At 43.3% G+C, this 16,099-nt stretch overlaps 1 protein-coding gene across 2 annotated transcripts in view; it reads right to left on the bottom strand.

Moving 5' to 3' along the window:
* Positions 1 to 13,947, bottom strand: part of PHAF1 (phagosome assembly factor 1) — a 34,961-nt gene extending 21,014 nt beyond the window's left edge. For both annotated transcript variants that reach the window (XR_010784301.1, XM_066557341.1), the window contains exons 1-5: positions 13,894 to 13,947; positions 13,411 to 13,537; positions 8,690 to 8,772; positions 4,762 to 4,845; positions 95 to 138 (exon numbers count right to left, since the gene is read on the bottom strand). Coding sequence is in view for 1 of the 2 variants with exons in the window: in XM_066557341.1 (XP_066413438.1) it covers positions 95 to 138; positions 4,762 to 4,845; positions 8,690 to 8,772; positions 13,411 to 13,474 (275 nt within the window). In the remaining variant the exon portion in view is untranslated. The remainder of the gene's footprint in view (positions 1 to 94; positions 139 to 4,761; positions 4,846 to 8,689; positions 8,773 to 13,410; positions 13,538 to 13,893) is intronic.
* Between the last annotated feature and the right edge of the window lie 2,152 nt (positions 13,948 to 16,099).

Consider the following 16,099-nt stretch of genomic DNA (forward strand, 5'->3'; position numbering starts at 1 on the left):
AATAATTGAAAAAATGCATTCAGGACTTTAAAAAAGTGAGTAAAACCAGCCACTCTAACCAAGAGGAAATCATGGGAGGTCTTAAACCACTTACCAATATTTTAACTTCACCTTAGTCAAGTCATAAACTTCAATCACCTGAAACACAGGAAACAGAAACATTGCTATAGTTCAGATACTTGCAAATCATTACAGAGATAAATCCTTGTCAAAGGGCAAGACTAGCTAGTGCTGCTTGGTCCCCTTCTTACAGAACTCTGCCATGATAAACCACAGTGTCAGAGATCAAACTTCAAAAACTGACTCAACAACTGCACATCTGAAATAAGGGCTGAACAACCCTGGGTTCAGGAGAGAACCCCCATATCCCATGTATATCAGCATTGCCTGCAGGAAGAAATCCTGTCACTGACACATCAGGATCATGATTTCTACAAAGCTTACTCAAACAAATTCAAAGGAAAGCAACAGCAAGGATTAGCTAATTAGGGAATCCTCTGATGAATGTCAATGGGCCATTCTCTGGGTTGCTCCTATTACCCTGAAGAATGCCTGTGAGGGCACAAAGGCCTAACACTGACTGCACTGCTGTAACTTTCCAGCTCTTCTAAAGTAAAAGATGAACACAGCAAGGCTTAGCAGTAATATCCCATTTCAATTATAGTTTAGATATCTTGCAACCTCGCCAAGCATTACAGAAGACAATCAGAAAAACAGCCCATGAGGAATCAGGGCAAGCAGTAATATCCAGTTCTGACATTCAGAAAATGCTTTAAACCTCACTGAATATTCCAAGGAGATTTCCTCTCTGCAGAAAATATAACATATGGATCCTTTGTTCTGAATACATTACTGCAAACATGCATCTGAGACTGATATCATATGACTTTTATGACTGCCACTGGATTTTGAAGCTATACTGGGCTTTAAGCAGACGATTTTTGGCAAGGAGCCACGGAAAAACACAAGCTTCTTCCACCTTACATACATGTTCCTGTGTCAGCAGGAAAAGAAAACACACACAGCTCATAACCACCATAAAGCAAAGGTAAAACATGTTTTTTGTTTTGTATAATCGGCAGATTCTGGCAGGACGCACTCTTCAGCAAGAGAATAAAGCAGAATTTCCCAGGGAGCTTGCTACCAAGTGTGGCTTTAAAACCTAAAAATATCACCAGCTGAGGAGGAAGTCTTGGTTTTGGGAGATGCCCAGCAAATAACCCTAAATAAAACAACTTGCCATGTTTAAACCACTACTTCTATATATATTTAGAAAAAAAATAAATCAACATTTAATGGCATTTCAAAATATAAGCAACACGTAGGGCACAAAGCAAGTAACAAATTAACATTTTGGCAGAACCAACAAGACAACAAACATCCTTCTTCTTAATAAAATACACTTGGAATTATGCTTCTTGGAAAAACCTAGTTATCTAGTATTTTAATTCAAGTGCAGTTGACAGGTCCAGATTTCCTTCACTGTTAAAGCCTATTAAAAAACAAAGGCTACTTTTATGAAAAGCTAGGACTGATTTTACTGGTTTTTTCAGTGCTCTTGCACATCTTTTCCCTCCACAAAATTTTTTCTGAAAATAGAGAGAACCAGCCCCACCCCAGATCTTGTTTTGCAGCCACTGCTGTGTGCACTGGGCGCCCTCCTGAAGTTCTACCAAAACTGCACAGTGCAAGACAGAAGGATGAGCTGAACACCAGGAGCAGTGCACAAAGAACTGTAGGGGCACAAATGTGGTTCCCCCCAGGAGAAATACCCTGACAGCAGCCAACAGGCACCAGTTTGCCAACAGTCCTCTTCCCAAAACTCAAACAGATCAACTCAAATCAACATTTCTTTTTACCAACAGCAGAGGAATAAACAAGTAAAACCTAGCAAAAATTAATGGCAGTCAAAGGATCTCATAAGTCATGAAACTCACAATGAAGACTAGGCCAGAGCACTTGAAAAAAAATTCTTCTCTAAATTAAGCAGCTACACTGACAAAAGGACCAGAGTGATTCTGTGTGCAGAGAACATTCACTGAGACCAAGGACTGTTCAGTGATGGCTTACTACACAGCTGCTGTAAATAAGTAAAAGCTGATGTTTCCTCACATTCACTGTTTTGATAATTACTACAAAGACTTACAAAAATGTTCAGGTGTCTGTTACCAGCAATAACAGACCAATGCTATGAAAGTCAACTCTGTCTCCACCTCAGAGGGAGGACACATGAGAGACCTTAATGCTAAAATTGCTTTCAGAATCTGGTCCTGGATCTACCAATTCACATCAGCAACATCTCCTGCAACGCTCTGGCTACTGAAGGTGTCTTTCCCCTTCTCCCTGAAAAAAGGGAGGAAACTTCTTAGGAATATTGCTGACTTAATTCCTGCGCCAGCTTCCTTGGAATTGCCAAGATTTTCCATCTTAGTAGCCTATATTTCAATCTCTTTCACAGTCAAATTTATTAGCAAGTGTGTATTAAAAAAAAAACACACACAAAGAATAAAGGTCTCCTGATTTTTCCAGTTTTGCTGCTGCTGAGCAACACTGAAAACACAGTCACACCCTCTTAAAAACAAGCATTATTTACTTTACACTACTGTATCTTTTTACAAGTGCTGTTGCTCACTTCTGAACTGATCCCATTGAATTTCTTCTAGAAAGCTTTCTGGACACTTTTACAAGTATGAGTTCTCATAGCACTGTATGCATTTACACAGCTTGACTATTCATAGTTCAAACAGAAGTATCATTAGACCACTGAACCACAACAAAATAGAAGAGATTGTTTCAAAAATAAAAATAATACAGGAAAAACAAACCTAGAAACACATACCAGAAGAGTTTGGGGTTTCTATTTTTTTCTTTAAAACTAGTTTTTAAATACAGACAAGCATGGATAAAAAGGCAAGAAATACAGAAAGGCAAGAAAAGCACTTGCTTGGTTCTTAGCACACTGGGTGTGACAAAATCAGACCCTCAGAAACTGGAGATGAAGATACATGGTATACATTGCTTACAGCACCTCAAAACCACTACAGGACTGCAACATTCCCCAAAAAAGCCGGTCAGCAAGCCATGTACTTGAAATGATTATGCCAACTTTGAATTCAGTCTCCTGCAGAATTACATCCAGTTAGAAAGATTCCATACAGCTGACAAAGAATTTTCAAGATATTCTCTTAAAAACTGTGGATCCACATACACAGTCTGAATAAGTAAATTCAAAAACTTGTTAAAAACAAGAATACCATTATTATAGAAAGACTTCATGAACAGAAACTACCACAAGGCAATTACAATTACAAACAGAAATTTGGGGGGAAAAGTGCTCAGTTGTCCCTCAGCTGAGCTCAATTTGAACTGAAAATTTTCTTCAAAATGTGTATTTTTATAATATAAAATTTTTTAGAAAAATACAAGCATACCATGGTGTTACAGCCTATTCTTAGAGAAATAAGTATTTTCAACAACTAATCTGGGTTGCTATTCAACAATTTGATATATATATATATATAGCTTGAGTTTCAGCTGATATCACATGCTTCTCTCCTACAGTAATTTTTGGGATAAAGCAATGGCTGAACTTTGGAGAGGGGTATTTTTCTGCTGGTTTTATTTTAGATGTGAGTAAAGGGCAGAGGGCTCCACCTACCACTGTTCCAAACCCTGCAAGTATGGAAGTGAGCACCATATTCCAGACTTGCCTAAACTGTAAGCATTCATGTTTTACTATCACACTTAACTCCACACTTCTGCTTTCACATGTCAAGCAGCACAGCAGTTAGAGCAGCTCACTCTCACCCAATTAGCCAAATCAACACCTGAACACTTCTGTCACAGAGAAATTGACACCCACCAGGTGAGAATCAGTGAGAATTATTCAGCACAGCTGGTCTGGCTGAAAGGACCACTCTGAATAACTAAGGAGTTACACACAGATATTTTAAAGGCTTCAGTTAAGAGGTTTTCAAAAATTTATACCCATGTAGTCATACCTCTACAGTCCCACAGTTGCCCACTTTGTATGGATAAAAAATACCCCTTCCATCACAGATACCTTGCAAGGATAAATGCCATGAGAAGGCAGTGACCAGCCTGCCTTTTATTTTGCATCTTAACTACACTAAGCATCCTTGAGAGATGCACATCAACTCTTAAGTCACCTAAAAGCACAAAAGCAGAACTGGAGACATAATTGCAAGAATCAAAACCCATCCAGAACAAACTGGAGTCAGTGCAGGAGCCAACTGCTGACCAGAGGCCTGGATGTGGCTTCCTGGGGAGAATCACACACTCACAGCCACACAAGTACTCTGCAAAGCTAGCTAAAATGAAAACCATGAATAGGAGGAAGTTTAACTTCATAAATAAAATGGCAGCCTAGATAAAGGAACAACCTGGCCAGAAACAACACTGTCTGGTTTGCATTAATGATGATGTGATTTCAAACCCAAGGCTCAGCTTTAGTAAGGGCCTTGTGCACTTGCTGTGCCACTCAAGACAAGATGGGTGAGGCCACACCGCACCACCACACTTTTGTGGCACTTGTACATCCCCAGAGCACAGCTAAGGTGTCTTACTTCCAGAAACAAAGATTTAAATCCCAGACTGAAGAAATGCAGTTCACAATCACAGGAGAGCACTCTACATAACACAAATTAAGTGTCTACAGGAGCCACTTATGCTCTGTTAAGTGTCAATACATCCCAGGGTTTTGGTGTGCATTGTCTGCTTGCAGGAGGGGTGTTTTATTACCTTAAGTCTCTGATTGAAAGCATCAAACAGCAGTTTGATTCCATCCTGAGTCAGGTTAAGGATGAGGTCATGGCTAAGAGGTGACTGTAAAAGCAAAGAAAAAAGCTGTTAGGCTTCTAATTTCAAGACTTCTTTAAGATATACATCACTGTAAAAGTATAAATTGGTTACTTTAGAACAACAAAACTACCTCAGAAAACAATCACTTGTTCAATGAATAAGCATAACTAAAATACATTTGGCCAAACCTCTCAAACCCTTCCATTTCCTTATGAAAAGAAATAGAAGTGCATGTATAATATCTGTGCCCTGCAAAAACTCCTAAGAGTACTTTGTCCACTACTGTAAGTGGGGGGAAAAAAAAACCCAACAAAACTCAAAACAATACAACTCCCAACCCCATTTAAAAAGAAGAAAAACAAACAAAACCCCACCTTGAAAATTAACATTCCCAGTTTAGCATCAGAGATTTCATCATCTAGGGACAGCCTCTATTTCATTCTTGGTGCACAAAAATACCAAGGCTCCCATCAGACCCAGGCATGTGCTTGACAAAGAGATGGCTTTCCACTTCAAAAATCAAACTGTCACAGTCTTTTTCAGGCATCAAAAGGAAGGCTTCAGACTCTCATGTTGTGAATTTAGGTTTCCTTAGTTACTGTGAATCATAACAACTAAAGGCTTAATTTGCAGTCTGCTGGAGTCAATAGGAGACATTCCTCTGGCTTTGCTGGTGTCTGTATAGGCTCTACACCCTCCCAGTCTGCTGGGGAAGCTGCTCCCTGCTCCACCAGGACAATGCACACAGACACAGTCACTTGGCCCCAGTTCAGCTTTTTGATCATGTACCGTCTAAAGCACATTTGCTTCAAAATGCTCTATCCCCCACAGCTGTCTCAGAGGAGAAAAAAGGTTGAATGGCAGGCAGGCAGCAAGATTCATGCCCTAGAACTGCACCAGGCAGTTTGCTAGCTAAAAAACAGAATGGGGATGGACAACTGGGGTAAATAAAGGCTTCTAAAGTGGACAGCCACACCATACAGCCCTTTCATGAATTAAGCATAAGCTATCTTACTTTGCTCTACTCAGAGGAGCTCTGGGGTTTGACTGTCAAAAGCTCAATTCTCATCCTCAATTTCCTCACACCAGCACTGTCTTCTAGCCTTGACACTTTCTGAGCATTTCCATGTGCATGTCCCACCCCTTCCCAAACCATACAGCCAAGTAATCAGGTCCTAGACCTCACATCACACTAAGTTAAAATAAACCATGGGGCTTTCCATCCCCTGTGATGCAGATTTCCTGTTCCCCTGGATCACTGCAGCAGCTTTTCCTGAAGCTGGTCCAGTTTGAGCCCATCTTTCCTGAACACCAGGGAGCTGCTGGGTCAACTCTGTCCTAAATGAAACTTTCACAACATTTCACACAATGCCATCAACTGATGGCACCTCACTCTTGCTGACAAACTTGTATGGCTCTGTGTAGAACTGAAGCAGCACTGCAACAGGACTATAAGCTTGAGATAGAAAGGCCTAATGTTGATCATGACAGTCATTTTCTAATCCCTTATAAATCTAATTTAGAAAGGCTACAGACAGAGCAAAAAAACCTCGTAATCTGGCATTCAAATACACCAGCTGAGTTGTTCTGCTATGGGATATGCTCTGCATTTCATTGGTTTCTAAATAGTTTCCATAGGGTTATTCCAAAATTAATGAGAGTATTACAAGTATTTTTGAGTGGATGAAAAAAAAACCCCAAACATCTGAGGAAAAGCTTGATAATTAGTACAGCAAATAGCTTCTGTTCTATGCTGGCATATTTTCTAATACATGGAAAGATTCAAGAGCACAAATTTAGTTCATGTGACTTTCAATACACAAAACAGAACCTCAAGTATGAAAGATGATGCCAAGAAGCAACAGGAGAGACCTTCCTGAAGGAAGCACCACAGATCTGCAGTTATATTGCTGATCTACACAAAGATGCAGGAGAAACTGTTATCACTGAACAATCCCATCAACCACAATCCAGAGGAAGAAGCCCAGGAAAACAAAGGCAATTATTTTAGGCAATTAGGCAACCCCACTTAAACTGACCAAAAATGAGTTAAAATTCTTTTATTCACAGAAAAGGATTCATCAAGCTTTTTTGGCACAGTTTGGGCATCCCATTTATGTCAAGTTAAAGAGAACACCACGGGCAGATCTAATTGCATTTAATTGCCATATAAATTTTTGAAAGGAAATACTCACTGCTGGAGTTCCAGGATCAGAAATTCAAATTTAGAGATGCAACAGCTTTAATAACATTTGATCACAGTGCTCAAAGGTGTTCTTTTACAAGGCAAAGAGGAAAAACATGAAGGCTGTTCAGGTACAGTTTTTTGAGATAGAAGTTGTGCATGGCAAAGTTAATTTAAGGCTTTGAATCTTCTAAGAACTGAGCTCTTTGTGCTCAGCTGCTAATGAAATGCATGACACTCTGCACAAGGGTGAGGACAGAGCCAGACAGTCAAATGCAGGCCCTGAGTGGTGTGTGAAAAAAAAATAGGCAGTGAATTGCAATAATATACAGGAAAAAAATAATCATCAGAGCTATTCCAGAGAGATGGGAAGAAATATTCTGTTAGACTATGCAGGTGCTAAAACATCTTTACACTTATTACATTTTGGGGAAAAAAAAAAACCCAAACCACTAAACCTGCCCTCTGCAACCAGAATAGAAGAAGTTTAGTGTACACAGTCAAGAACAATGTAACCTTTCAAGAGGTGTAAAAAACCAAGGAGTGGTACACCTCTGTTTGCTAGCACTGAACCACTAATCCTTCTGTGATTCTACAATCTGAGTGGAACAGGAATCTCATAGGAATCTCATCATTTATCCAAACAACTCTAGAAATAATTCAAATGCACTGTAGCAAGAAAAAGTAAAACCCTACAAAGAATACAAAAAAACAAGGAACGTGCTCACTGCCAGATGGATGCTCCCATGCATTAAGCACAAGGAGCCAGATTTGCAATTCAGTCATCAGAAAACCCATAAATCCACACGAAGTGAAAAAAAAAAAAAAGATAATTCATTTAGTAACATGAAATATGTATCCAGCACTGAACAGCAGAGTCAAGGTTGTTCTTAGCCATTCAGTACTCACTGCAAATGCACAAGGCCTGAATCCTTGTTTTGATACAAACTAACATTGTACACACTCTGCCTTTTTCCTGATGCAAAGAGCTGTAATTTGCAACATATGAATATCATCATCTTATTAACATGCATTGCACATAAAACATCTGGAGAGTCCCTTGAGACATCTGAGAGTCCTTTGTCCTATCTCCCCTTACACTTCCATCAGAATAACACATTTTACTTGATCTAGCAGAAGGGTTTTACTTCTTGATGGAAGTCAAACATATCAGAAACTTACTGCTGAGTTATGAAAAATGATTAAAACATTTATAGCTGGCTTAAATCACTGCACCCACTTTCTGCAGACAAATTTGCAGATGCAGAGAAAAGGTGCAGAAGGTTTTTCATGGGGCTCATCACCACTGGACCAAACACAAAAGCAGAAAATAACGAGTGATTCAGTTCTTTAAATTGCAGCACCACTTCACAATGATAAAGCAAATAGACTAGAATTAAATTGTCCAGCTAATTACATAACATTTCACTTTTTAAAGGGAAAACAATGCCACTCCTCCACTGCATGTACAAAACTGACAGTCATTAAATCACTGTACTGCTGTGCTGAGGATTATTACATCTGACAAGAAACTTATAAGAGCTGCATCTCTCACGTGGTGGTGATAATTTGGTGTAGCTCGATTTCAAGCAGCCCCACAACTCTCCCCAAAACATACAAGAGCACAAAGGATGTCTTCATTCAGCATGAGGAGCCTTTCCTGGGCAGCCCATGCCTGCTCACCTGCTCGCTGTAGAGGACCTGGACGTTTTTGATAATGCGACAGTGTTTCTGAAGAATCGCTACAGCCTGAGCCAACGGCATTCCTGGAAATAAAAACAGGTTTTCTTCAGTGACAAACCAGTTCACAAAGGTTTTTAACAGCAAGGTTACACATGAGGTAACCAAGCCACCATCAGCAAATACTGAGTTACAACAGAAAGGTATGTGGTCAACAAAGCTGATCTGACTCATCGTATCAGCACAGACCTGGTGTTTGGAAACAGAAAAGTCTTTGTTTGTCCAGCAGTTGTTAGGCATATATGAAAAAAAGTCTCTCTAGACACAAAATTAAACAGCAAAGTTCAAGCAGAGAGAGCAAGGAGCTTGCCACAGCCTGTGCACAAAGTTTTCTGGTTTTGGGGGTCATCAGTCCAGTAAGTGATAACACAGCCCATCAAACTGATAAAAGAGCCCATCAAACGCCACTAGAGCTGGCTAGGGCACTGCTACACACATTCAATAGCTCCTGAAACACCTCCTATTGCACACTTTATCAACCCTGGTGGAGCACTGGGCATTCACACCAGACACAGACAAATACTAACACAGAGCAATGATTCCCCTCGAACCTAAGAGGCCGCATTAGCTGCTGATATGGCTCTACTTGTGCCAAGGAAGAAACTTTATCTTCTCACTTTACAGACAGGATATACATACTAAAAATTGGTTCAATTGAGGGAATACACTTACAGTCACTCAGCCCCTCACACAATTTCAAGGGCTTTTTTTTTCTTTCCTTAGTGTATATCTTATCTTTACAATTATATATTTTTGAAAGCAGAATGGAACAGCTGATTCTGCAGAAAAAAATAACACCACATCATCTCATCATTTATCACACTAAAAACCTTTGTTGCCTTTCCAAATGAAATGTGATCACATTCCTGGGTTCAAAGCAGGCATTTATAAAGTGAGGTTATGAGCTCATAATTGTGAAGTTTAATTTTCCTACTAACTGCTGCAAGTCAATTTAGATTTGTTATCTGACATTTTATTTCCATTCCTTGCCCTGTCCTTTTCTATTTCTAGTTCTTAAATGTTAAGAAAGTTGGCCTCATTAGGCATAATTTACCTCTGAACCTACATTTATTACATTCAAAACTTTTAATTACTTGCTACACCAACCAAACTCAGACAATATGTCACGTCCTTTTAAACATTATCTACAGTATTAAAGCGAGAAAACTCTCTTTTCATGTGTATCTATTTATAACATACACACCTAGCTCACCATGGGTACTGCTTTAAAGTAATAATGGCATAACACTGAAAAAAACCCCAAAAATATAATTTTCATTGTCACACCCATATATTGCAGCTTTGCTGAAATGATGAAATGAAGTTTTGGTAAAACAGATGTACAGATTAGAACTACAGTGATTCAATTTGCAAATACCACATACAAACCCGTCTGCAAAGCTGGTTTTCACCTTAGCCCATAATCTTGGGGTCAATTTGGTTTACAGCTAGAAATTATACATCAGTAGATGATATTAAATTAAAAAGAGTTATTATTTTAATAACAATAATGAAATTAAAATGCAGAGCCACACAATAAAGCAGCACTGTTTCCTATTATCTAGGAAATAGCAGTTGCCTTGCAGTCTAGGCAGCAGAGTTTGAAGATGACAGTTATTATGTATTAGATAATATTTTAAAATGGAATAGAAACATGAATAGCAGCAAGAAGCTAAGATCAAAGATGCTGCTGTAGAAGTTCCACATTTCTCAACCTAGCAAAAAGTATGAATACAGAAAAAAAAGTAAGGTTGACTGAAGAGTAGAAAACGCATGTTCTAAGTCAGTATTGATAAGAGCTGCAGACCATGGGCTCAGTTAAAACATAAACCAGTGGCACAGGCTGACAGGACCCAGGGGCCAATGGTGCCAGCAGCCTGTGGGGATTCAGTCAGAAAGCAGCCAGCTCAAGAAGTGCAGAAACACCAAGTTCACCTAAACTGATGCAATCCTGGGCTGCTAAGTGTGCAAACAGATGGCTCATGTGACTCTCTTACTCACAGCTTTCTCAGGCTGCAAGCAAATGGACATGGACTGCCTTGGTCCAGTTTTCAGCCACTGAGAATCAGATTTGGCCATGCAGCTGCTTAGCAGAGCTACAGCGAGCAACCCAAATTCTCCAGGAACAGTTTACAGGACCCAAAATGTGTTGAACAGCCAATATCCTCCCTTTGCCTCCATTTGCTTCTAGAAAGTCAAAGGAGGAATAAAAAAATGGGTTATTTTTCTCCAGTCTTCTCACACACAACATCCCCTTTTTCCTCAACATTCGTCAGCCTTTGCAGTCAAAGAGGAAAACAAAGAATTCTTTTTCCCTTGCTCACCAGTCAGGGGGAATGGGGAAGCAAACATGGTTTCCAGCACATCAGACAGTGAACCAAACTGAAACATGGCAGTAATGCCCACAAAGACCAGTGCTAGGGCTCCTCTGTCACAGACCTTCCCTCTTCTAAATGCTGGAGTGATACAAGCAGTTCTCTCACATACACTGGTCAGGAACATAATGGCTTGAAGCATCAGCCTATGCTAAGACTGTGTGGCTTGAAGGGATGGGGATAGAGAAGTGAATAAAGATTAGGAGAAAAATAAAAGAAAATCTAAGATAAATCATAAGGCATTAAATAAATATATGTGATACTTGGTAGGAAAAGAAAGTATAAAGCCCAAGAGAAATGCAAGTATGCCTTAGAAATTATACATCTCAAACACTAATAATATAGCTATAGGCACTACAGAGTAAGTATTTAATTGTTCTCCTTTAAAACAGCAGGAATGCAGCCCAAGAGGTACAGTGGCACAGGTATCTAAACTCAGTCTCAGTTAATTTTTTCATGCTCTAGTCACATAGTGAGTCAACACTGGAGCCAGAAACAGAATCCAAAAAGTCATGTACAAAATTTTCCTGGCATTTCCCCTCAGTCATCTCCATTGTGGGCACAGTACTGGAAGCCAGAGTCAGCAGCAGTTCAGGAATACTGCCATTAGTTCTGCTAAGAGCAGAGCTAAACAAATAACGAGTGGAACAGGGCTGGCAGTGAGAGCCCCACTGACAGCAGCACTGCCTCAGCTGGAGCAGCTCTGTCAGCAGGGACAATCCTCACACACCACTGCTGCTGCAGGACACAGTCAAGTATCCTCAGACCCAGGCAGCCTCCTGCTCTGCACCAGCAGGTCATGCTAATTATATATTAGACACATCACGTGGTGGCTATGTTTACTCCAAGAAATACAGCTGAGTTTCCTCCTCTCACATCTATGCATGTGTGTTTGTGCACACACACAGAGACACTGGAAATATTAACCATGAGACTGCACTGACAGGCTTTCCTTGGGAAAAGGAAGAACATTTTCTCTTTCCCTTTCTTGTTTTGATATGGAGAATGAAGGGGAGCTGGTACTCTGTATTTATGCAGACAGTCAGGGTAGGCAGCTGGAGGTTGCTTTTCCCCAGGTAACACAGGCACTAAAGGATGGCAGAAGGTGACACAAGCTGAGAGCACAGGACATTTAGGGTACAAGGAGTTCACCCAGATTTCCAAGGGTGGGACCTGGGGTGCTATAATTAGTCTCCAGAAGCCATTGAGCCCTGTCTGTACCATCAAGTTGTACTTGACTGAAGGCACAGCAGCACAAACAGCCCTTTGTGTTTGATGAGTTCCACATAAACAACCCCAAGGCACAGCACCACTCCTTAGGACCAGCCTAGTTCAGGGCAACTGTGTAACAGTGTCCTTAGGAACAGTATCTGTGCCCTGGCTGCCACAGGTCACAAGAGCAGCAGCCCGAGTGAAACTCAAGTTCAGGCAGGCACAGAGGGTGACACCCAGGGCTCGTTTACACCCACCAAACCCCCACCGCCATCAGCTTCACACAGAGCTGCAGCAATGATGCAAAACGGAAATGAAAGAGGCCAACACTGGTATGTCACACAACCACTCGGCAAAGGTGACATCTACAGCACTTTCTGAGTTTTAAGGACTACCAATATCTGCTTGAAAACACAGGTCACCCAAGGAATCCACATCATCCCATTTCAACTGCTCATGTAAGTGTCCTGCCTGAGCACCAGCCAAATTTGCATCAGCTGAGGGAAAGTTCTTTCTCATCACAGTAACTACAGCAAGAACTGGTAGGGAAGGGCTACTCAGCAAGATGAAAAAATACAAGTGATTGGGGGGAAAAATACTTGTTATCCAACCCCGAGAAAATATCTCCAAAGTTTACTTTCTCCACTATTTCGCAACCCAACAGCGACACAAAGAAATTGTGAAACTCGACTCATGTTTATGAAGGGTTTGTACAGAAAAGCACAGCAGTTAGAGCAAGTATCACCTGACACATATTCAGGTGACAATCAGCACATTCATGCTTCCTCTTTTCGGAGTTATTTAGAAGAATGACTAGTCTTACACGGGAAGACAAAAGAAAGCAAACGAGCAGATGAAAGCACACAGTCAGATAAACAAAGCACGAGCTGGCACGCAAAAGCTAAAGGTGAAACTATGAACTACAAGGAAATCCTTAAAGCTCGTACTCTGGTATTTTTAACGATAGCGAAAGGCGAGCTTTGCCTCTCGCTCCCTTTTTTCTCCCCAGCTCTCCGAGAGCGCTGGGAGAGCCCCTACGGACCCGCAGAGCGCAGGCCGGGGGTAGAGCACACTTACCTAAGGTGAACTCCCATTGCTCGTTCCCCAGAGAGCGCTCGGGCACCACCTCCAGATCGAGCATTGGCTCCGGTAGCGCGGAGGCCGCGGGCTGGCACGGCGGTCACCGGGGCGCGGCGCCGGACCCCTGCGGAGGGACGCGGGAGGGAAGCGCCGGGGAAGCGGGCAGCCCGAGCCCGGCCCCGCCACCGCCCCCTGAGGGGACCGACCGACCGGCCGCCCCCAGCCCCGGGGCAGCGCCGGGCACCGCGCCGGGCTCCGGGGGAGGCGCGGGCTCCGCCGCTGCCGCCGCCGGCCGCCCCTCCCCGCCCCGCGGCCCCGCCACCCGCGCCCCCCGCCCCGCCCGGTGCCGGAGCGCGGGCGTTGAGGGCGTTGCGGCCCCGGCGGGGAGAGGGAGCGGGCGCGGCGCCGCCGCTGGGCCCGGCCCGGCCTGAGGGGCCGGGGGGGCTCCGACCCCCCCCGCGCCGCGGGGCCGCGACTCACCTCACTTGCGGCTGCTGAAAAAGTGCTTTGCAGCTGTCGTCAGGCGCGCCCGCGCGGGGGCGGGCTGAGGGCGGGGCCGGGGTGAGCCCCGCCTCCCGGCTGTGGGCGAGAGGGGAAGGCGTCGGCTTGGAGAGCCGGAGACTCGGGTTCGAGTCCCGGCCCGGCCCTGTCGCCCCCGGCCCTACAGCAGCCTCAGTCTCACACCCAGGTAACTTCGGGATCCAAACCAGAATAACCCACCCAAACCACTGCCCACGGCCATCCCGCTCCTCCAGTTGAAAGGGCAGAGTGCAGGAAAGAAGAGTTAGGGAGTAATTAGTCATTGGCACGAGCAAAGTTCAGAATGAGCTCGGGAGTGACTCAGTAAGGAAGAGAGGAGTAACGAGGTCAGTGGCTTTGCTGTGTTGTCTGAGCAAACAAATAGTGCCACCCAAGAGTGCTGACCCCAGGAAAGGCCACATTTCCCTTGGGATGGGGCTCAGCACAGGAACCTGCTTTGGTTACACCCAAAGCCCCCAGGTGCCAGAAACATCCCCAGAATGAGGAGGAAACTGAACCCTCCCAGTCTGCCAGGATGTGCAACAACCCACAGCAGACCAGCCCTCCTTTCTATGGTGGAAACTTGATCCAAGATGAAAGGCACCAGGTCAAGCATTGCCCAAATAAGCGGAGAACTAAAAGAGAAAAACCAAGGCTATGGGCCCGTGCCATGCTCACACAAAGTGACAGCTCTTCTGGAGTAGGGCAGCACCAGTGATGGAAATTCAAGAGGGTGCAGAGGGTGTGGAAGCAGCTGTAACTCCTGCTGCTGGCAGGCTGAGGCTCCAGGGGGGAGCAGAGTGGGGGGAGATGCATTTTTTCCATATTTATTTGAAGGTAGTAGCAATCCTAGCCTGATCCCACACCCCATCCCCGTGCCCACCATGTCCCAGCAAGGTCTGCAGCAGGGCAGCCCCATCACATGGACTGTCCCACAGCAAGACAGAAAACATCAGGAAAGCAGGATACCCTTCAGGCACCCCAACACAGAAATTTGAGGGCTGAATATTGAAAAAAAAAATAGTCAAACATAATTTCAGCCAGGTTTGTGCGGTGGCTCCTTCCACAGGCAGAACAAGCCATGGCTGGTAGGGGGGATCAAAGCATTGAAAAGAAATCCCAGGCATGTTTGGGAGCAGCACCCTGGCCAGGCTCTGCTCTGAACACCACATTTCTCAGCATCCCTCTTCAGGTCACAGAGCTGTCAAAGCAGGTGAGATTTTAATATATATGGAGTGGAGCAAGCCCCAGGGAAATTAGTTTTCCCTTGAAGTCAGCTGCATGTTGCTCTATTTATTATTCATGCCTTGCTTTTTTTTTTTTTTTTTTTTTTTTTTAATCCAAGCATGGTGACATCTTAATATGCTGAAAAGCAGAGAGGTGCTGCCAATGTTTCCCCTTCACTCCAGCCCTCTGACACATCTTTATTGGCTCAAAACCAGAAATTAGCCTTTCCTCTCCTGGGACCAAAGCTAATCATTATGAGCCACTTGCCTCTCTCCAGCTCACTGTAGAGGTATGAAATATATATATATTTGTATATAGACAGTATTTGTGTGTTTTATATGTAAGTTCATATTGTGACAGCCATAAGGAATGTACTTGAGAGAATAAATATGCAGCTAGAAGCTTTGCATGCCTCATTCATTTAACAGAATACAAAGCACAGCAGCTACTTTTGAGCAGGCCCATGGCAAGTGCAGCCCTCAGGCTGAGATGCTGGTGGAAAACAGGTGGCTGCAGAGCAGTTGGGCTTTGCAGAAACCCTTCTCCACCTCATTCCTGTGTTTGGTGATGCCCTTTGAATGTCCAGTGCTGCAAACTGGGGGATGCAACACTCTGGACTTTGACTCACAAAGATTCAGCCTCCTTTGTGGGAGAGTATCACGAGTATCACAAGCCCAATTCACCAAGGAGAATAAAGGCCAAATACAATGGCGGAAAAAAAGAAATTATTTCTGAGTGTGCCTCTCCCCTGCCACCTCTTTTCACACATCAACCCAAACCCCAGGCTAGGTGGAGAAGGGCTGGGCACTGCCAGGTCTGCCACTTTTGAGGCAGATTGGGCAAAGTACCATCATTTTGGCAACTGACTGAATGAATGGCAGTGGGTGCACCCATCAGAGATGCTTCTACCAAAGCCTTGGGGTGAGATCAGCAGCTTTGG

Source organism: Molothrus aeneus, chromosome 11 (genome assembly GCF_037042795.1).
Source record: "Molothrus aeneus isolate 106 chromosome 11, BPBGC_Maene_1.0, whole genome shotgun sequence".
In the NCBI taxonomy this organism is placed as follows: Eukaryota; Metazoa; Chordata; class Aves; order Passeriformes; family Icteridae; genus Molothrus; species Molothrus aeneus.